This window comes from Phyllobates terribilis, unplaced genomic scaffold (assembly GCF_046119375.1).
Source record: "Phyllobates terribilis strain yellow unplaced genomic scaffold, ASM4611937v1 Scaffold_5__5_contigs__length_657084704, whole genome shotgun sequence".
NCBI lineage: Eukaryota > Metazoa > Chordata > Amphibia > Anura > Dendrobatidae > Phyllobates > Phyllobates terribilis.
In genome coordinates, this window is record NW_027362765.1 from 71,032,081 (window position 1) to 71,055,747 (window position 23,667).

General features: G+C 45.2%; 1 protein-coding gene across 1 annotated transcript; it reads left to right on the forward strand.

The window, feature by feature from the left end:
• Positions 1-5,309: 5,309 nt before the first annotated feature.
• LOC141271461 (uncharacterized) lies at positions 5,310-22,762 on the forward strand. The gene is made up of 7 exons (XM_073681532.1): positions 5,310-5,588; positions 8,879-9,028; positions 9,158-9,337; positions 9,421-9,544; positions 9,628-9,725; positions 13,851-13,941; positions 21,837-22,762. Exons 1-7 carry the CDS (start codon positions 5,310-5,312, stop codon positions 22,580-22,582), a joined length of 1,668 nt encoding a protein of 555 aa, XP_073537633.1. The 3' UTR covers positions 22,583-22,762.
• Positions 22,763-23,667: the final 905 nt, after the last annotated feature.

The window sequence follows — 23,667 nt, forward strand, 5'->3', positions numbered from 1 at the left end:
AGCAGTGTGTACACTGGGAGGATTCACAACTCTGCAGATTTGTTGTTTTAAACCGGACAACCCCTTTATTGCTTCTTAAAGCGGTTGTTTCAAGCTGGAAAGTTATCCCCTATCCGCATGTGGTTGGATCCCCAGCGTTTCTGAAAACTGGAACAGAAGTCGATCATCCGCACTGCAGCTCCATTCATTCTAAATGGGAGTGCCGGAGATTATCGAGCGCAGCGCTCTGCTGATCCTTGGCGTTCCCATTTGAATGAATGGAGTAGTAGTGCGGAAGCCTCTGCCCCATTTAACTGGGACTCTTCAGACCTCCGGTTCTCAGGATCATTGGGAAACACGATAGTTGAACCAACAGTGATTGGAAAATAATTCTTTATCCTGCGGATAGGGAATAACAACTTCAAACTCGAGATATCTGCTTACAATTGTATTTGCGGCTGACCTGAAACTACAGTTGATTGCTGTACTAAACTTGGCAATATATTCATGTACTGATGGGGGTTATGGTTATGTATTACTGCACTGACGGAGGTTCTGGTGATGTATTACTCCACTGACGGTGGTCCTGGTGATGTAGTCATGTAACTGTTGTAATCTTTAATTTATGAGACTTGATACTATAACATAAGATCAGTGTGCTTTATTGAACCCAACAGACAATAACATATAGAACAGTCCCAGCAAATACCCAAGATGGTGCAAATTACAGTCTCACCCCTCCGCTGGCTCGCCGGGATTACAGCAGCTGCAACTTCGAGGCTTCCAGGGCCGACTACCACAACCAGTGGCACCTACAGAGAAGAGGTTGCGGCAGGCAAGCTTAGGAAGCTGACAGTCCATGGAGGTACGTGGCCAGGTGACCTCATTGTCCCAACCTGGATTCTTCAAAACGTCTCAGAGTTCAGCGATGGTCAATGGAGAAGATCTGTGTTCTTCCAGCTGGGGCCGTAGTCCCCTAAGCTGACATCCTGTAGAGTCACTAGGAACAGAGGTAGAGACTCCTTTATATAGTTCACAACTGTCCTTCAAGCCATCATCCACAGGTCATTGCTTGAGTACACATGATATGATTGTCCTGACAGCGCACCATATGGTATAATGGTTCTCACAGGCGTCCTATACAGAGTATGATCACACACAGTTCCCCTATATAGATTATGAGCCCCCAAAACAAAGTATGAGCCTACACAACCCCACTATATACAGTATGAGCCCACACAGCCAACTATACAGTGAGCTCCCCATATAGCTTCCCTATATACAAAGAGACCTCACATAGCCCCTATATACAGTGTAAGCCCCCCACATCACCTCCTATAAACAGTATGAGCCCCTATATAGTGTTCTTCTCCAGTCTTTGCTGTGTACACTTAGGCAGCGCATAGCAGACGCACTGTAGTGACATGATTGCATCTCGTAACAGCTGCACGAGCCGAATGGTGGAAGGAGGAGCCAATGGCTCCCTCCTCATCCTCCAATATATTCACCGCTATCTGCATCCTCAGTATGCAGATAGTGGTTAAATTGGGATGCCAGGCAGGCTAGGGCAGCCGCATAGTACGACCTGTGGGCCACTGTTTTCAGCCCTTTGTTTGCCTTGGTCCGTGAGATGGACAGTCAGAGGCCCAGATGTGACTCATGGGCCGCACTGTGCCCAGGTCTGTTGTACTCGTATACCCATCTAGGTACTATAGATTTGAGTTACTGCAAATTCTATACCTACTCTTTGGCTAACAATACTCCTCAATATTGCTAAGAGGAGTATTTTACCCCAATGTAAAATATGTAATGTGACCTCTGCCAGAGCTTGTCCTATGGAACAGTGGGGACATCCGCTGTCATAGCCTCAGGAAAAATGAACTTATGTCCCTTCATAAAAAATAAAAAAATAAAAAAAAAATGTCTCAGCCCATATGAACCATTCAACTGATAAGGCTCTATGGGCCACATGGAAGCTAAGTCACCACAGAAGACCGGGATCCACCGAGACACTGCTGGGACCTAATACACTGGCTGCATAAGGCAGTATCAGGGTTTGTTTTTTAAAAGGGGGCTACTGAAGACTGCAAAGCAATTGTCAGTGAGATCTGAAGGATTTAGTGCAGGTCTATTGATTGGTGGGGACTTTGCTGATGATAGTTTCCCCAACATATCGCAATATGTGAACACGCCCTGATACAGATCCAACGTGCGTTTATTCAAGCTTTAGAATTATAGAGATGAAAAAATTCAGCCCATAGTTCTCAAACAGTTTTAGGGTATGTGCACACGATGCAGAAATGCTCAGGATTTTTTCCTGAGCGTTTCTGCATCTCTCTGGCAGGAAAAAACGCATGCGGATTTTACATGCGGTTTCCTGCCAGGGACATGCGGATGTGAAGCGTTCTTCACTTTCATTTCCGCATGCGGGTTGACAAGCGCTTCCCAAGCGATTTTAGCATCACTTGGAAAGTGCTTGTCAACTTCACACTATATAAATCCATGCAGCCGGCATGGATTTATATAGTGTGTGAATGTCAAAAAATAAATATATACTTTACCCTCTGATGGCCCCCGGTGTCCTGCTTCATCGGTCCCGGCTGCCGGCAGTGAAGACTGTAGGACCTTCCGACGTCAGCGTCACGTGACCCGTCACATGACTCTGACGTCAGCGAAGGTCCTTCATTTAACCGCGAAGTGCGCGGGAAGCCGGCAGGACGCAGCGCGGGCCGTCAGAAGGTGAGAATATATATATTTTTTATTTTATTCTTTTTTTTTTTTAATGGTACCTGGGTCTGGATGAGAGTCCTCTCATCCACACCCGGGTACCATCCGCACATTAGACCGCATGAAAAGCGCATCAACATATACAGTGATGCGGATTCCATGCGGTCTAATGCAAGTCAATGGCGGCAAAAGAGCAGCGTTTCCGCAAAATTAATTGACATGCTGCGGATTTTTGACCGCAGCGTTTACGCTGCGGAAAAATCCGCATCATGGGCACAGCACATGCGGATTTCCATTGGGGAACATTGCTGCCCTTCTACCATGCGTTTTTCATGCGTTTCCGCGGCGTTTACGCAACTGCAAAAACGCCGCGGAAACGCATGAAAAACGCATCGTGTGAACTCAGCCTTATTAAAACACATATATAAATAATTCTAATGAAAAGGAGAAAGATATAAATATATTTATACAAACAAATGTAGAACAATTGTAGAAAAAGCCACATTAGCAATAAGTGACACAAGAAGCAAGCGAGTGACATCACAGTATCCCCCCCCCCACACCACATGGGTGACATCGCTCTGTGCAGACCAACCCCCACATACAGTACCGTGAATGTGACAACTACCCCCTGCCCATGCAAGTGACATCATCACAACCCCATCAACATACAGCACAAGCGAGTAACATACCCACTTTCACGTATACCCCCACGTGAGTCACATCACTCCTTCCTTGTGCAGCCCCCAGCATGCAACCAGGGATGTGGAGTCAGAGTCGGTGTCCATTTTGGTGGAGTCGGTATAAAATGGACCGACTCCGACTCCTAAAATATATAATAAATTGGGTACAGTAGTTCAATGCAGTTTGTGGGGAATATTTTTTCATAAGAATTTGGGAAAGTTATGAAATGTCCGTCCTATTCCTGATCTAAGGGTCTAGACTTTTAGCTGAGATGAATCTGTGCTACAGTAAATTTATCACTTAAACTTGAGCCATGTATGAGGGAGTCGGTGGCATGGAAATTAAGGAGTCGGGAGCTTTGGCTTACCAACTCCACAGTCCTGCATGCAACATCACCACCTTCCCCGCCCCCACAACACGCAGCCCCATAAGTGCCACGTCACCACCTTCCCCACCCCAACACGCAGCTTCATAAGTGCCACGTCACCACCTTCCCCGCCCCAACACGCAGCTTCTTAAGTGCCACATCACCACCTTCCCCGCCCCCCAACACGCAGCCCCATACGTGTCACGTCACCACCTTCCCCGCCTCCCCATACGTATCACGTCACCACCTTCCCCGCCCCCCAACACGCAGCCCCATATGTGTCACGTCACCACCTTCCCCGCCCCCCAACACGCAGCCCCATACGTGTCACGTCACCACCTTCCCCGCCCCCCCATACGTGTCACGTCACCACCTTCCCCGCCCCCCCATACGTGTCACGTCACCACCTTCCCCGCCCCCCAACACGTGTCACGTCACCACCTTCCCCGCCCCCCAACACGCAGCCCCATACGTGTCACGTCACCACCTTCCCCGCCCCCCAACACGCAGCCCCATACATGTCACGTCACCACCTTCCCCGCCCCCCCATACGTATCACGTCACCACCTTCCCCGCCCCCCAACACGCAGCCCCATACGTGTCACGTCACCACCTTCCCCGCCCCCCAACACGCAGCCCCATACGTGTCACGTCACCACCTTCCCCGCCCCCCAACACGCAGCCCCGTACGTGTCAGGTCACCACCTTCCCCGCCCCCCAACACGCAGCCCCATAAGTGCCACGTCACCACCTTCCCCGCCCCCCAACACGCAGCCCCATAAGTGCCACGTCACCACCTTCCCCGCCCCCCAACACGCAGCCCCATAAGTGCCACGTCACCACCTTCCCCGCCCCCCAACACGCAGCCCCATAAGTGCCACGTCACCACCTTCCCCGCTCCCCCAACAAGCAGCCCCATAAGTGCCACGTCACCACCTTCCCCGCTCCCCCAACAAGCAGCCCCATACAAGTCATTTCACCACTTTCCCTGCCCCCCAACACGCAGCCCCATACGTGTCACGTCACCACCTTCCCCGCCCCCCCCATACGTATCACGTCACCACCTTCCCCACCCCCCAACACGCAGCCCCATACGTGTCACGTCACCACCTTCCCCGCCCCCCCATACGTATCACGTCACCACCTTCCCCGCCCCCCAACACGCAGCCCCATGCATGTCACGTCACCACCTTCCCCGCCCCCCAACACGCAGCCCCATAAGTGCCACGTCACCACCTTCCCTGCTCCCCAACACAAGTCACGTCACCACCTTCCCTGCCCCCCCAACATACAGCCCCATGCAAGTCACGTCAGCCCCTTCCCTGCACAACCCCCAGCTTGCAGCCCCATGCAAGTAACATCACCTCTCACAGGGCCCCCACCCCAGTGAATGCCATCACTCCCTTCCCTGTGCAGCCCCCATCATGCAACATAACCCCTTGTCCTCACAACCCACCAGCATGAGGCCCCACAAGTGTAACATTAACCCATTCCCATCACAGCCCCCAGCATTCAGCACCCGAGTCACACCCTTCCCTGCACAATACGCAGCATGCAGTCCCATGCAACTAACTTCCCTACACAGCAACCAACAGGTGATAACACTCTTCCCTGCGCAGCCCCACTCAACATCAACCCCTTTCGTGTGAGAGCCCCTTCGTCCATTGTGCAGCCCCTCAGTCCTCTCTCCTCCACACAGCACAACGCTGCTTCCTGGTGTCAGGTCTGCACTGGAGGAGGAGGCCCCGCCCCTTCCGGTGACGTCACCCCTCACAGCAGCAGCTCCAGTGTAGACGCGTCCATACATCCAGTGTTCGGCTCTGAGGAGGAGGTGAGTGGAGATTCTCCATTACTGGCTGCTATGGAGGAAATATGGCTAGATGAGGGGTGGGCAATTAATATTCTTGAAGGGCCACATGAGAGACTGTGACTTTTGTGGAGACCGAACCAATAGGCTGATATGACTCCTGTGCAGTATGACTATGAGCCTAATAAAGGGGTATTCCCGTCTCTGAGGTCCTAGCCCAACAAGAAGTGTAATAATAATAACCTTAGCAAATACCTGTTAGTAGTATTGTATATTTCCTCTGATTGCCTGTGCGCAGGCATGGCAGGAGCTGAGGTTTCCATGGTTACGGCCCCTGATATAGTGACAGTTAATTAGCTGTTAGGTATCCATGGTTACGACCACAATCTCCTGCAATGCCTGCACATAGCAAATCAGAGGAAATATACGACGTTACTAATTAGAGGTGTTTGCTAATATTATTATTGCACCTGCTACATATTGGGATAGGACCTCGGAGATAATTAATTCTAATTATTTTATATTAATCTTGTATCATTTAATAATGAGCACAATTAAGTATGTTGACACCCCCTGTATACAGTATGAGTCCACACACAGTGCCCTGTATACAGTGTGAGTCCACACACCGCGCCCTATATACAGTATGAGTCCACACACCGCGCCCTTTATACAGTATGAGTCCACACACCGCGCCCTTTATACAGTATGAGTCCACACACAGCCCCCTGTATACAGTATGAGTCCACACACAGCCCCCTGTATACAGTATGAGTCCACACACAGCGCCCTTTATACAGTATGAGTCCACACACAGCGCCCTTTATACAGTATGAGTCCACACACATCGCCCTTTATACAGTATGAGTCCACACACAGCGCCCTTTATACAGTATGAGTCCACACACAGCGCCCTTTATACAGTATGAGTCCACACACAGCCCCCTGTATACAGTATGAGTCCACACACAGCCCCCTGTATACAGTATGAGTCCACACACAGCCCCCTGTATACAGTATGAGTCCACACACAGCGCCCTTTATACAGTATGAGTCCACACACAGCGCCCTTTATACAGTATGAGTCCACACACATCGCCCTTTATACAGTATGAGTCCACACACAGCGCCCTTTATACAGTATGAGTCCACACACAGCCCCCTGTATACAGTATGAGTCCACACACATCGCCCTTTATACAGTGTGAGTCCACACACATCGCCCTGTATGCAGTGTGAGTCCACACGCGGCGCCCTGTATGCAGTGTGAGTCCACACGCGGCGCCCTGTATGCAGTGTGAGTCCACACGCGGCGCCCTGTATGCAGTGTGAGTCCACACGCGGCGCCCTGTATGCAGTGTGAGTCCACACGCGGCGCCCTGTATGCAGTGTGAGTCCACACGCGGCGCCCTGTATGCAGTGTGAGTCCACACGCGGCGCCCTGTATGCAGTGTGAGTCCACACGCGGCGCCCTGTATGCAGTGTGAGTCCACACGCGGCGCCCTGTATGCAGTGTGAGTCCACACGCGGCGCCCTGTATGCAGTGTGAGTCCACACGCGGCGCCCTGTATGCAGTGTGAGTCCACACGCGGCGCCCTGTATGCAGTGTGAGTCCACACGCGGCGCCCTGTATGCAGTGTGAGTCCACACGCGGCGCCCTGTATGCAGTGTGAGTCCACACGCGGCGCCCTGTATGCAGTGTGAGTCCACACGCGGCGCCCTGTATGCAGTGTGAGTCCGCACGCGGCGCCCTGTATGCAGTGTGAGTCCGCACGCGGCGCCCTGTATGCAGTGTGAGTCCGCACGCGGCGCCCTGTATGCAGTGTGAGTCCACACGCGGCCCCCTGTATGCAGCAAGGGTCCACACGCGGCCCCCTGTATGCAGCAAGGGTCCACACGCGGCCCCCTGTATGCAGCAAGGGTCCACACGCGGCGCCCTGTATGCAGCAAGGGTCCACACGCGGCGCCCTGTATGCAGCAAGGGTCCACACGCGGCCCCCTGTATGCAGCAAGGGTCCACACGTGGCCCCCTGTATGCAGCAAGGGTCCACACGCGGCCTCCTGTATGCAGCAAGGGTCCACACATACAGCCCCATATACAGTGTGAGCTCCCACTAAGCCCCCTATATACAATGAGCTCCCACATAGAATCTTTATATACAGGTGCATCTCACTAAATTAGTATATCATCAAAAAGTTATTTTATTTCTGTTCTTCAATATAAAAAGTGAAACTCAGAGTCATTACAAACAGAGTGATCTATTTCAAGTGTTTATTTCTGTTAATGTTGATGATTATGGCTTACAGCCAATGAAAACACAAAAGTCATTATCTCAGTAAATTAGAATACTTTATAACAACAGCTTGAAAAATGTTTTTAAAATCTGAAATGTTGGCCTACTGAAATGTATGTTCAGTAAATGCACTCAATACTTGGTCGGGGCTCCTTTTGCATCAATTACTGCATCAATGCGGCGTGGCATGGAGGCGATCAGCCTGTGGCACTGCTGAGGTGTTATGGAAACCCAAGTTGCTTTGATAGCAGCCTTCAGCTCATCTGCATTGTTAGGTCTGGTGTCTCTCATCTTCCTCTTGACAATACCCCATAGATTCTCTATGGGGTTAAGGTCAGGCGAGTTTGCAAGCCAATCAAGCACAGTGATACTGTTGTTTTTAAACCAGGTATTGGTACTTTTGGCAGTGTGGACAGGTGCTAAGTCCTGCTGGAGAATGAAATTTCCATCTCCAAAAATCTTGTCAGCAGAGGGAAGCATGAAGTGCTCTAAAATTTCCTGGTAGATGGCTGCGCTGACTTTGGTCTTGATAAAACACAGTTGACCTACACCAGCAGATGACATGGCTCCCCAAACCATCACTGATTGTGGAAACTTCACACTAGACCTCAAGCAGCTTGGATTGTGTGCCTCTCCACTCTTCCTCCAGTCTCTGGGACCTTGATTTCCAAATGAAAATTGGAACTCTAGGACCTTGTGGAATGTGTCAGTGACTGCCTTCTGGACATCTGTCAAGTCAGCAGTCTTCCCATGATTGTGGAGCCTACTGAAACAGACTAAGGGACCTTTTTAAATGCTTAGGCAGCATTTGCAGGTGTTTTTTGTTAATTATTCCCTTCTCTGTTACTGTACAGTCTCCATTATGGCTGTCGCTCGATCCAGGATCCAATATCAGGAGATATTAATGTTCTATCATCATCTCCACGTTCTAGCTTATCTTGTTTCCCCTTATTATCACCAGTAATTATATTCTTACTTGGGATCTTTATGATGTTACATCGTCATCTTTTCTCCATTTAGGTCCCTACAATATCGGATCCTCTCAGTGGAGATCTTTTATATACGAGAATTGTTCCGATTGACCTATCAAGGATGGATAGGAACAGGGATAAGATGGCAGAGAGGATATTACACCTCACCCTAGAGATCCTCTTCCGGCTTACTGGAGAGGTGAGAGAGTCTGATGACATCACATTACATCATTTTTATCTATGGGAATAACAGATGGACAGAACTGGAGAGGTGAGGACTCTGGAAATGTCTGTACTGAGATTTATTAATGTGTCTCTCCATAACCAGGATTACACAGTAGTGAAGAAGACCTCTAGTAATCGCTGTCAGGCCCCTGTGTCTGAGGGATGGGGAAGACCCCTGAGCCCAATCATGGGGTCTCCACCTCACCCCCTGATACATGAGGACATCAATGACCAGAAAATCCTAGAACTCACCTACAAGATGATTGAGCTGCTGACTGGAGAGGTGACACTGCTGGGAATGCTGGAACATTATACTATAACGCTATGAAGGGATTGGGGGGATGACTGTATCATTGTATGTGTCAGGTTCCTATAAGGTGTCAGGATGTCACCGTCTATTTCTCCATGGAGGAGTGGGAGTATGTAGAAGGACACAAAGATCTGTACAAGGACGTCATGATGGAGGTTCCCCAGCCCCTCACATCACCAGGTAATAGACAGGACTAAATACACACGGCCTATAATTATCTGTATGTAAAAAATGAATTCAGTCCCTGTTTGTGTTTCCTCCAGTTCTATCCAGTAAGAGGACAACACCAGAGAGATGTCCCCGTCCTCTTCTTCCACAGGACTGTTCAGAAGAAAATCCCAATGTTCCTCAGGATCATAAGGTAGATGGAGAGAAGGTGTCATGAAATCTCCCCTATGATGTGTAGAAGGTGTGAAGTTCTTGTGTTCAGTCTTATTTTGTCTTCCAGTGTAATACATGGACAATTTATTAGACACTGGCCAATTACAGTTGGAGTTCCTGTGTATGGAAATTTAACCAGTGACTCCAGAGTGGAGAAGAAACTTTATTGATCACTTATAAATATAAAGTGATCTGATTGAATTTAAACATTTAGTAATTATAATGGTGTTGAGATTATACTGTGAATATTGTGATGGCCAAAAGACATCCATTAAAATTGAGTCTTATGAATATAAGCAACTCATCAGAGAAAGGAGTGAACAGAGATCATCAACAATCGTACTGAAAATACGATGCTGAAGCTACAACTAAAGTGTCCGACTGAACAACTCTTTGGCACAGGATCTTACCTACGGCGTGTGGCCAATCAGTTTCATCCCTTTTTGCAGGACACTTGCGGCAGAACAGTGATTGATGCCACAATGGTAACATAGTCTTGGATTCCTTTCCAGGAACATGACAGTGAGTTTTGCTTGCTTCCCTGGCCTTCACAGTCCCCAGATCTATATAATCCTATAGAAAATCTACGGGACGAGGTAGAATGGGTATAAAATGTCAGTATGTCCATCTAATTTCTGGCAACTGTAAAAACGTATCCTGTCCTCGATGGCCAATATTCCTGCAGAACGATCAACACTTATTAGAATTGATGAGATAATGAATCACTGAAGTCCTGAAGGCCAAAGTAGGTCTAACATGCTACTAGATGGATGTCTAGTAAAGTGGCCATTCAGTGTATGTTTTATACTTGGTGGAGATGACAGGGTAAAGCTGATCATAGACATTAGATGTTGTCTCGATCTTCTCACAGTTTTCTGGTTATGGAGACTGCTGGTTAGAATTAGGAGCTGACAGGTTGGATTTCTGAAGCTATGTGATAGAGTGGCATGTAATGTTTGTGCATGCCTGGTCAAAATTACTGTTATTGTGAACAGTTAAGCATGTTGAAGATGAAATGATCTCTAAAAGGCCTAAAGTTAAACATGACCTTTCCTTTGTATTTTAGGTAAAAAAGGTTGTTATTATTATTATTTATTATTATAGTGCCATTTGTTCCATGGCGCTTTACATGTAAAATTTATTTTTAGATCACCATTCATTCCATGGTGCTATACATGAGAAGGGTTACTTACAAAACAAATAGAAATTACGATTAACAGATTAATAGTGACAGACAGCTACAGAGGTGAGTGGACCCTTCCCTTGCGGGCTTATATTATACATGATAATGTGGCAGGAGACAATAGGTTCGGGGGTCTCAGCAGCACTAGTGTTGGTGAGGCAGCAGCTCTGGTAGTGGTGAGGAGGCAGCGGATCATTGCAGTCTGTAAGCTGTCCTGAAGAGATGAGTTTTCAAGTTCTGCTTGAAAGTAATGGTGGGGAAGAAGGATAGTGGGGGAGGGCAGTGGTCTGGTAAACATAGAGGGGTTTTGGTGGTGATTGAGCAGTAAAAACATGCCTGATTTGGTCGATCTTGTAGAAGTGTACAGTAAAGTCTTCAGCAGAGATGAGGGAGGTCGAAGGGGGCAGTGGTGGGTGGAGGAGGGAGTTAAAAGTGTTGAATAACTGTTTGGGGTTGTTGGTAAAGTGGATACAAGGGTTGTGAAATAAACCTGTTTAGCAGAGGTGAGGGCTGACTTGAATGTGCAAGTTGCTTGTTTGAATGTGGTGAAGTCTTCCTGTGAATGTGCAACCCTGGACGCTCGCCGAAGCCTTTTAGAGAGTTGGCGTGCCAGAACCTTAGTCAATAGCTGATCTGAGTGTAGCATTGCAGAAAACAGTGGCTCTGTCTGTGTTGTGGAATGAATATATGGAAGACAGCAGTAGAATAGAGTTGGAAAAGGTGTGAGTGTCTAGGTGTGTGAGGTTTCTGCGAGGGTGAGCTAGATGCTAGAGAGAAGGTGTAGAAGTTAGGTGGAGAATTTGTCGATAATGGTCGTGGCCAGACTCGGGGGGGTCAGTATGTGACTGCCACTTTGAGGTTGGAGGGAGGGAAGATACGGACAGAATGCACTCCAAGGGAGGATAAGCGAGGGGGAATTGGGTTGAAGGTGTAGGTGTTAGAAAGAAGAAGATCCACTCTTCCACCATGTCTGTTGCCAGTGCGAGGAGTTTGGGTGAAATGAAGACCACCACAGCATAGCGCCGCAGAGGAGGCCGTGTTGGAGGGTGTCAGCCATGTTTAGGTGAAGCTGAGGAAGGATGGATTGCGAGAGGTAAAGAGGTAATGAATGACGTGGAGCTTATTCCAGATGGAACAGATGTCCAAAGCACTCCGGAGAGAGGGAGCGGTGGAGTGAGGGTCAGGGGAATGGATTTTATATTTGAGAGGTTACGATAGTTTCTAGCCGGTGAGCAGTGATCGGAGGGAGAAATAATGGGGGATATCAGCTGTGGGGGTCCAGAATTAGGAGATATTTCGCAAGCTGTGAGGAGAAGCAAAGAGAGAGCAAACAAATGGAGGAAGGAGAGAGGGCTGCTTGTTTTGTGCTTCTATAGGAGAGATTTGAGATTGAGGAACAGGTCAGCAGATGAGGTCAGGTGGGAAGGTAAGAGGTAAGGTGAGATAAATATCTGGTTGGAGAGTGAGGGGTTTGGGGATAGTGAAGGAGGATAAGTGTTAGTGGAGCTATAACTGTTAATGCATAAGTAAGCATGCTGAAAGTATGTGTGAAACTAAAGTGGTAGAGACAGTCGGCTAACAGTTGTGGCTCTTACCTTCTAGTCCCTTCTGGAACATTTCTTGTATATTTCTGCTGTGCATTTAAAAAGCTGCACTTTAAGATTCTGCACACAGAAACTGACATCTTTTACATTTTAAAAATTACAAAAAAGGAAAATGGGCCTATGCAAAAGTTTGGGCACCCTGCATGGTTAGTACCTAATAGCAAACGCTTTTTGTAGCCAGCCAAGAGTCTTTCAATTCTTGTTTGAGGGATTTTCATCTATTCTTCCTCGGAAAATTCTTCCAGTTCTGTGAGATTCCTGGGTCGTCTTGCATGCAGTGCTATTTTGAGGTCTAGCCACAGATTTTCAATGATGTTCAGATCTGGGGACTGTGAGGGCTATTGTAAAACCTTTAGCTTAAGCTTTTTGAGGTAGTCTATTGTGGATTTTGACTTATGTTTAAGATCATTATCCATTTGTAGAAGCCATCCTCTTTTCAACTTCAGCTTTTTTACAGATGGTGTTAAGTTTGCATCAAGAATTTGTTGAAATTTCATTGAATCCATTCTTCCCTCTTCCTGTGAAATGTTCCCCGTGCCATTGACTGCAGCACAGCCCTAAAGCATGATTGATCAACCCCCCATGCTTAATGGTTGGCAAGATGTTCTTTTCCTGAAATCCTGTGCCCCTTTTTCTCCACACATACCTTTGATTATTGTGGCCAAAGAGTTATATTTTAACCTCATCGGTCCACAGGACTTGTTTCCAAAATGCATCAGGCTTGTTTAGATGTTCTTTTGCATACTTCTGACGCTGAATTTTATGATGAGGACGCAGGAGAGATTTTCTTCTGATGACTCTTCCATGAAGGCCATATTTGTGCAGGTGTCTCTGAACAGTAGAACAATGTATCACAACTCCAGAGTTTGCTAAATCATTCTGAAGGTCTTTTGCAGTCAAGCAGGGATCCTGATTTGCCTCTCTAGCAATGCTACGGACAGCTCTCACTAAAACTTTGCTTGGTCTTCCAGACCTTATCTTGACCTCCACTGTTCCTGTTAACTGCCATTTCTTAATTACATTTCTAACTGAGGAAAGGGCAACTTGAAAACGCTTTGCTATCTTCTTATAGCCTTCTCCTGCTTTGTGGGCCTCCACCTTCTTTAACTTTAGGCCTTTTAGAGATCATTCCATCTTCAACTTACTTAACTGTTCACAATAACAGTAATTTTGATCAGGGGTGCCCAAACTTTTACATGTCACTGTAACTACTGTTGTCATTTTTGGTCGTCATGTTAATTTATGATCTTTTCTGTTCTTGGAAATAATTTCTTACAACTTCTCCATCTGTCTGTGACTTTTACAATATTTGTTTTAGGCTGAAGATCTGACCTTTATTAATACTTCAGGGACATATGAGAGTGATGATGAGTGGATTAAAGTGGAGGTTCCTACAGACAGCGATTCAGGTGAGTAGTAACTGCTAAATGCCGAGAAGTCACAGATTTTACTCAGTCACCGGTTGTAGAAGCATGTGGTGATTTGTTTAGGGTTCACACAAAATTTTGATGTATGATTGGAGTGGAAGAAAAATTTGATCCATAAATGGCAAAGTTTGAAATTGACTAATTAAAATGGCGCTTTTTTTCCCACAAGAAAATACAAATCTCCATAAGAGACCATCATTTTCCCTAATACCATATCACAGGTCCCTGCAAAAAAAAACAACCCCACAGTCACCACTCCTGAAAGAGTGTAAAAAGCTATGAAGAAAACATTATATGTTCTGTAAAATGGTAACAATAAATGTCAGGTCACCGTGCAAAAACCCATTCCTCACACAGCTCCATCGATAGAAAGAAAAAAATATATGGGTCTCAGAAAATGGCAACGCAAATTTTTTATTTTTTTTTACTAATTTCTGATTTTTCTTTTCCTCAAAAAAACACCTTTCCATCTTTGTCATTGTTGTAATCTTTCTTACCTCGAGAATCATGTTGTCAAGTCATTTAGACAGTACAATGAACGCGGTCATAACAAAATCTTAAAATAGTGGCCTTTTTTTTTAACCATTTCAACACAACTTCGAATTACATTACAATTACAGGTGTCAAACGCCAAACAATCTGATACTGATGACCTAAAATTAAATTTACAAGAATAGATATATAAATATATGGAGGTTAAACTTTAAAATTAATTATAATAAATTAAATGATCAGTTACCCTTCCTCTTGTGTTAGGGTCGTGACCGACCCGTTTTAGGTTTTAAATGCATACAAATTCTACATACATTTGTTTATTGCATCAAGACTTTTTGACTTTTTCAGAAATTTATTTTTAAACAAAATACAATAAATAAAACTATTTTACTAAATTGTAAAAATGCTCTTATTAAAATTATAACATTTGTGTTGTTGGGGTCATTTTCGACCCAGGTCTAATATAAGCGTGAAAAAACAATAATAAGTCCCAAAACTGAACTCATAAACACAATATAAACCAACAGCCCACAGCCAGCTCTACCTCCAACAACTTGAGTTAGGGACATGTCCAGGCATGTATGGCCAAATCAGCTTAGAGTTGGTACTTTGCAGAGTATACATCTCCAGTTTACACATGCAACAATGAGGAGAAGATTTGATGTAAGCCAAATTCTGGATTATATCTTAGATGATAATGAATCAGAGGACACACAGCAGCAAACTGATACAGATGAACAGGTTTCTGAGGAGGAGGAAGATGATGTGGAGTATCAACCGGAAGACACAGACTGTTCTGATCAGTCTGATGAGGAGGTCACTGGTGCTGAAGCTGCTCCCACTGAAAGATTCAAATCCAAAAGTGGCAAGATCAGTTGGAGCTCAGTACCTCCAGATGTATATGGCAGGGCAGATGCTGCAAATGTCATAAAAATGACCCCTGGGATCACAAGGTTTGCTGTGACAAGAGTAAGTGACATCAAGTCATGTTTTGATCTGTTTATGCCATTGTCAATAAAAAAAGTCATTATTGCTATGACAAACCTTGAAGGAAAAAAAGTCCACGGCAACATGTGGAATGACCTTCATGATGATGTCCTGGATGCCTACATTGGTGGTGTTCTCCTTGCTGGAGTGTACAAATCCTGCAATGAGGCCACTGATAGTCTCTGGGACGCATCGACAGGCAGGAATATTTTCCGAGCAACAATGTCACTTCAAAATTTTCAAATGATATCAAGAGTCCTCAGATTTGACAACAGAGACACCAGAACAAAATCTGACAAACTTGCTCCCATCAGGGATGTTTGGGAGAAATGGGTGCAGCTCCTTCCACTGATGTTCAACCCAGGGCCAGAGGTGACAGTAGACGAACGTTTTCTCCCTTTCCGAGGAAAATGCCCCTTCTGGCAATACATGCCAAGTAAGCCAGGCAAATACGGCATAAAAATTTGGGCAGCCTGTGATGCAAAAACTAGCTATGCATGGAATCTACAGATTTACACAGGCAAGTCTGCAAGCGGCATCCCTGAAAAAAAACAAGGAAGACGTGTAGTCCTCGATATGACTACTGGACTGCAGGGTCACAACATTACTTGTGACAATTTTTTTACCAGCTATGACCTTGGACAAGAACTTCTCAGGAGGAAAATCACCATGGTGGGCACAGTGAAAAAAAAACAAACCTGAGCTGCCCGCTGAATTGTTGCAGATGAAGGACAGGGCTCCACTTTCCTCAAAGTTTGTTTTTACAGACACCACCACTGCTGTTTCATACTGCCCCAAAAAACGACGGAATGTGGTACTGATGTCCACACTTCACAAAGATGCAGCTGTGTCATCAGGAAGTGACAAAAAGCCTAGAATCATCCCGGACTATAACAAAAACAAAGGAGGAGTGGACAACCTGGACAAGCTGACTGCCACCTACACTTGCCAGCGAATGACTAGGAGATGGCCAATGGTTGTATTTTACAACATCCTTGATGTGTCAGCATGTAATTCATTTGTGTTGTGGACCCACATTCACCAAGGATGGAATTCAAAGAAAAAACACAAGCGGAGGATGTTTCTTGAGGAACTAGGAAGATCCCTTGTCAAGGCGCACATTGACCAAAGGGAACGAGTGGTCCGACAACTCCAGAGCTCAACAAGTGCTTCGTCCACACCCACAGCAACACAAAGAGCATCCTCCTCAACCAGGCCTGCCTCAACATCAACCACAACAGCCACAACCCCAGTGAGACCACCTGATTCTAAAAGAAAGAGGTGTCAGGTCTGCCCTAGCAATAAGGACAGAAAGACAAACACATCGTGCTTCGGCTGCAAAAAATACCTCTGCAAAGAACACACAAAAAGTGTCACTTTTTGCCACACATGCATCTAAATACTAATGCATCTAAAAACTAGTACTTGATTTCTGTTGATTTGCTTGATTGATTGTTGTTTGTTTGACCTAGAAAAGCTACTTTTTATTATTATTGCTATTAATGTTAATATAATTTTCATCTTTTATTTGTATTAAAGTTCTATAAAAAAAATAAATCTTTTTTTTTGCCTTTTTCATAAAGTAGTTAGATATGGGTCAAAATTGACCCGTAACACCATAGATGTTACTAGAGTTAATAATATAAAATATATATATGTATACTTTTTTTTACATTTAAGAAATGTGTTCTAAAACCCTTCAGTAATAGTCAGGTAATATAACAAACTTTTTGAAGTTGATATTATTCTCTTGAGGTTCATTTGACAATATTTTTATATTGAAAATGAAGGGTATGCTCTCAAATGAAAGGCCCAGGGGGCCACAACAAAAATATTAAAATCAATCCTTCCATGGATGAGAAACCCTAACAAGGTAACTAAGAGGTAAGAAACAAATTGGATCATAAATAACTGTTTTTAGGGTATCCTAGGGGTGATTTAAGACACGGGTCAAAACCGACCCGTTAACATAAAAAAGAGTAACAGAAAGCTAACACAAGAGGAAGGTTAAATTTCCTTTCCTGACGATCGTCCACGTATTTCTCATGGTTGTCAGTTTTATAGATAGGACAGTTCCTTGTGGTACATTTTTTTTGTCCAGTCGGTGCCGCCATTTCTCTATTACTGAGATAATTTTGTGGCTGTCGTCTCTTTGTTTATAGCAATTCTGTTTCAGTTCCGGTTCCCGTTTCATTGCATGTCTGTGTCTTTGATTAACACAGGATTGCTTCGGTCATCTCATTCAGGCCAGAGGGAATTATTGTTTGGAGCTTGTACATCCAGAAGACCTCTCTCTTTTTAAGGCAGCATGGTGGCTCAGTGGGCAGCACTGTTGATTTACAGCGCTGGAGTAGTGAGTTTAAATCCCACCAAGGAGAACATCTGCGAGGAGTTTGTATATTACCCTTGTGTTTGCGTGGGTGCTGCCCACTGAGCCACCGTGCTGCCCACTGAGCCACCGTGCTGCCCACTCACCCACCGTGCTTATGTGCAGACATTATGATAGGATACAAGATACCACAGGCCACACTACACTCAAGCCAGCTGCCTTATATATTACCTGCAAACCCTAGACTGGAATGTATGGGAACGATCTTTCTCACCCAAGCTCTTTTGATCGCTGCTACATCCCGGACCCAAAATCTGGTCCTCTAAAATTCGTCTCAGTATATTGTTACCAGAGCTTTCTTTTCCGGGACTTACAGCACTGAGTCTAGGCACCTCGGTGACACATACCTGCCATTCAGCACTTTACGTCTTGCTTTTCTACATATCCCCATCCCCTCTGCCCAAAGCCAGGGAGTCACCAAACAGTAAACCCTTGACAGTGCATCACCACTGCCATGTAGCTTCCCGTGTCTATGCATTGCATGAAAAATGTAAGTCCTTCAGGGACAAGAACGATCGCGTTACCTGGGCATTGTTCTTCTTCTCCAACATCCACCTTATGGGGCATGATCTGATGCCAGCATAAACTTTTTGCCTAACAGGTAGTACCTTAAAGCTTCTAGGGCCCGTTTGATGGTCAGGCATTATTTTTCTATAATCAAGTAGTTTTTTCGTATGGCGAAAGCTTTCTACTTAAATAGATTGCTGGGTGTTCCTCCCCATTGATTTCTTGAGACATGACAGCCCTGGCCCAACATCCAACGCATCTAACTGAACTATGACTTCCTTGGAATTTCAATTATTTACAAACCTCCTGAAATGGCCCACAATGTCCAGGAATGCTGCTACCTGCTTTTTTTGTGAGGGGTGGTGGTCAACTTTGTACCTTGTTTACAAGGGTTTTTACCACAACCCTGCCTACCACGTAGCCGAAATACTTAGCTACCTCCATCTGTCGCGCCCAGGGGATGGGGACTACTCGGCGCCCGGGCCTTGTTGCCTGGTGTTGGGGGATGTCGCGGTGGTCGGCTCCCGGGCCCGTACCCTTGGGTCTCTTTTAAAAGGTGGGATTAAGAAAGTTCGTGATGCCACCTGTGGTGTCTGGTGAGGGTCACCAGCGCTGCGGCAGTCCTCTGAGGCCGGTGTTCTGGCAGCTTAGATGATGTAGCTCCCCAAAGGTGGAGCAGGGCCTCAGGGCAGCGTAAGTGTAGGGATGCAGGACAGAGGGGGACCCAGCCTGGTCAAAAGAAGGATAGGCACACACACATTTCACTTCAGTACCTTTACTGATGGTGTTTCAGGCATGATCCGGGGCACTGTAGGGTGAAGGGCGCATATCAGGACTCTCCCCAGTGAGCGGGTGTAGGGCCTCCTGTTCCTTGCCTTTCTTTGGTAAGTTTCTGACCTGCCTGGAGCTAGGCCTAACTTGGTTTCTGTCCTGCACCGGCTGACTTTGTTGTAGGGCCTTTTGTTGGAGATGACTCTCCCTGGTTGCGGGCCCTCTGTGACTCCTGGCTCTAGTACATATCAGCTTCTGGTGAACCTGGGACTTGAAGTCTTCCAAGGGTTCCGGTAGTTTCTACAGGGGATATAGGACCCTGTAGACGCAGACCCAGTGTCCGGTATATGCTTTTTGGGGTGAGCAGGTAAAGCTCCTCTGTCCCCTATGTTGCTCTCTTTCCACTCGCCTTCGGCCACACTCGGGGCCCTCACTAGGCTACACACAGCAGCAGGCTAACTGCTTCTTCGCCGCTCTTATGGCGTCAGCACGCCCTAAGCTCTCTAAACTGAGCTCTCTGAGCCTGAACTCCCTCTAGAACTAACTCTGTTTTGGAGCAGACTGCCTGCCTAACTCCACCCTCCGTATATATACGTCCCTATCCGGGCTCCCTCTGGTGGTCTGAGGTGGTAGGGTGGAGGTGTGTGTATGCTCTGAGGGCCTCCTGTGGAGAAGTCCGTCCATGCACCCCTCTGGGATCTGTGGAACCATTGCGCAACAGGGCGCCACACATCCCCATGGCCCATTTTTTTGGATAGACAGTAAAGCCAGCTTTCCCTAGGACACCAAATATTGCCTGGACTTTAGTTAAATGACTTCTCCAATCCTGGCTAAATATGACAATGTCATCCAAGTAGGCAGCTACATACTTTTTGTGGGTGGCTAAGACTCTGTCAATGGCTCTTTGAAAAGTAGCCGGTGCCCTCTGCAACCCAAAAGGCATCCTGACATACTGATAACATCCGTCTGGCGTTGAGAAGGCCGTCTTTTCCTTGGTCTCCTTAGATAGGAGAATCTGACAGTATCCTTTCGGGAGGTCAAGGGTGGTGATATACTAAGCTGGCCTTTCAATAAGCTCATCTACATGGGGCATTGAGTTTCCGGTAGTCATTATAGAAGTGCCATTTCCCATCTGGCTTTGGCACTAACACTATGGTGCTTGACCACCCACTCTTGGATTCCTTGGTGACACATACCTGCTATCAGGGACTTTACCTCCTGCTTTTCTACAACTCACACACGTAGAAGTACTCACACTCATACACATAGAAAATGAACACACGCGCTACAGAGGTGTATATTACAGCAACGAGGAAGGAGCAGTCGTACAGAGACTGAGTAACTTTCACTTGACTCACTGTCACCCCCACTAAAGTCTGGCAACCGGGACCTCTGCAACCGCACAGGTTGCCCATAGCTAAGACAGTGTTGCTGTGTTTAGTTGAACTGCATTTCAATGTTGCTATAACTGTTATATATTGTTACATTATCACTTTTCCAGTGTTTGTTGTTTTATATGTGTTATATGGAAAGGGAGTGTGGTGGTTGGTTTTGAGGATTTTTTATAGGGTGACCTTAGTCAGTCTCCACTAAATATTTTACTAAGGCTGCGTGCCCACTATGCGTTTTTCAAGCATTTTTGCTGCGGAATTTACGCAGCGAAAACGCTTGGTCCCCAATGATAATCCGCATGTGCTGTGCAAATTTCCGCTGCGGTTATCATTGCGGAAAAATACGCAGCATGTCCATTAATTTTACGGACACGCAGCGTAATTGCCGCCATTGACTTGCATTGAATCGCTTAATATCTGCATGACTACATGAGCATATGCGGATATTAAGCGATTCAATGTGCGGATGGTACCCGGGTCTGGAGAAGAGGAGACGCTCATCCAGACCCAGGTACCATAGTACCTTTAAAAGAAAAGAATTTAAAATAAAAAATAAACATACTCACCTTCCGATGTCCCCCGGTTTCCTTAGCGATGCGTCCTGGCTCCCCGACGGCTCGCGATGGACTAAAACAACCTTCCACGATGTCATTTAGTCATGTGACAGGTCACGCGACCTGTCACATGACTAAATGACGTCATGAAAGGTCCTTTTAGACCACCGCGAGCCGTGCAAGAGACCGGACGCACTGGAGAAAAGACCGGGGGCCATCGGAAGGTGAGTATAATGTTTATTTTTTACCATTTTTATTCTTTTTTTCAACTATTAACTTGGTCGTCACACTATATAAATCCATGCCGGTTGCATGGATTTATATAGTGTGACCAAGTTGTCAAGCACTTTCCAAGTGATGCTAAAATCGCTTGGAAAGCGCTTGATAACCCGCATGCAGAAATGCATGCAAAAACGCTTGACAAACGCTTCTACATGGCTGGAAAAACATATGTAAAATCCGCATGCGTTTTTCCTGCCAGGGAGATGCGGAAAAAATCTGCAGCATTTCTGCATCGTGGGCACTTAGTCTAAATATAAAGATTTCATATTACACTAAAACATGGACCAGTGAAGTAATTGGCTTCAACAGAGAAGTGAAAAATGGCACAAACCTGCAGGCCTAACATCCTAGTCTATTACTCCTTGACCTCAATCCAGTTGATAACGGAATGGAATTTTAGTATAATTTGTATAGAAATGTTATAAAATGTATAAATATTATAATTATTAATATTTCAAGGCTGTTATTGAAAAATATTAAATTAAGTTTTATTCTTGGCAGATGACTGTAGCAGCAGATTAGAGGCACAGCTGATATTTCCCGATTTTGCTGCACATAATCATAGTATAACACAAGATACATATGACGAGCATGCGATTATCCCAGATATATCTCCAACCCTGCATAGCGAAGATCTATCATCAGATACTTCTCAACAGTTCCAATCTTCGTATTCCTCACGGACTGTTAAACAAAACAAAAAAAACAGAAGGGGTCGAAGACCTAACACAACAAAGAAGCAAATTTCATGTTCAGAATGTGGGAAATGTTTTGGAAAGAAATGTAATCTTCTAATACATCAGAGATGTCACACAGGGGAGAAGCCATTTTCATGTCCAGAATGTGGGAGATGTTTTACACTAAAAGAAAATCTTAGTAAACATCTGAGAATTCACACAGGGGAGAAGCCATTTTCATGTCCAGAATGTGGGAAATGTTTTAGAGTAAAAGAAAATCTTATTAAACATCTGAGAACTCACACAGGGGAGAAGCCATTTGCATGTCCAGAATGTGGGAAATGTTTTTCTTCAAAAGCCAATTTGCTTGGTCATAAGAAAATTCACATGGTGGAGAAGCCATTTTTATGTTCTGAATGTGGAAAATCTTTTACATATAAATCAAATTTTGTTGTACATCAGAGAATTCACACAGGGTGGAAGCCATATTCGTGTTCAGAATGTGAAAAATGCTTTACGCACAATTCAAGCCTTATTAGACATAAGAGAACTCACAAAGGGGAGAATTAATTTTCATGTTCAGAATGTGGGGAATTAAGTATTATTGCACATCAGATAATTGAGAAAGTGAAGTAGCCATTTTCTTTTTAAAATTATTTTTGACAAATGGTAGAGTGAAAAAATACAAGTGTAACAGCCTGCAAGAGAAAGGGAATGCAACCAATCAATAGTAACATGTATACAACTTAAACATCTCTTTTAGGGCTTTATTTTGATATTTCTACACAATAAAGTACAATTTTTAAACATTACATGTGTGCTCAGATTCATCACTGACAATAAGTCATTATAAAGCAGTAGATATCATCAAAAAATATTGGTCAAGCATAGGCCACTTCAAAATGTATCTCCGGAGAATCGTCATATGTAAACTGGGTCGTAATCTCTTTGCACTTTATCAGCTTTATGGACTTTATCCACCGAATGTTTACATAAAGCATTGTCGTGAGGAAGATCCTATGGCGTGGAAGCAGTAGATGTGAGGATGCTCTCCGATACCTCTGGGATTGGACTCAGCAGGGGCTGTGGTAAGAGGCACATACCTGTAATATTGATTTTAACAGCAAGAACGGTAAATGTATCAGGAAGACCTGAACACCAACAACCAAAGCAACTGATCATATATCAACAGTCGTAACCACCAAATTCTCCAATCCTCCTGCCCCAAAAATCCATGAAGCTCAAAATACACATATGCACAAATATACCTACAGCCTAAACACATAGTGTGCAACAGTAAAAAGGACCTTTCACCAAAATTTTCTTGTTGAACTGGACACATGATGTAATAGTAGCTGCATAAAATGTTTTTTTGTTTGTTTTCTTTAATTTCGCCTCTCCGTTGTTGAGATATTATCAATCAAACTATTTGGCACTTAATAAGTTAACTTTTGTTAAATCCAAGTGGGGGTTATTAGATATTTTTCACTATAGGCATGTACTTCTCTCTGTATGTTGCTGACCATTCATAAGCAGGCAGCAACACACTGGAGAAAAAAAAAGAACACAACCTCACAATAGGTTTGAGCAAGTTTCTTAGTGTGTGAGATGTAAAGACACCGCTTTGGTTTCCTGGTTTAACCTCCTGCATGATT

Bases quoted from the DNA above. Each gene is read 5' to 3' on its own strand.
- LOC141271461 (XM_073681532.1), top strand. From the start codon at position 5,310: ATGCAGTCCCATGCAACTAACTTCCCTACACAGCAACCAACAGGTGAT. The intron at 9,726-13,850 runs GTAGATGGAGAG...TATTTGTTTTAG, and splicing joins ATGTTCCTCAGGATCATAAG to GCTGAAGATCTGACCTTTAT. The intron at 13,942-21,836 runs GTGAGTAGTAAC...TATTCTTGGCAG, and splicing joins TCCTACAGACAGCGATTCAG to ATGACTGTAGCAGCAGATTA.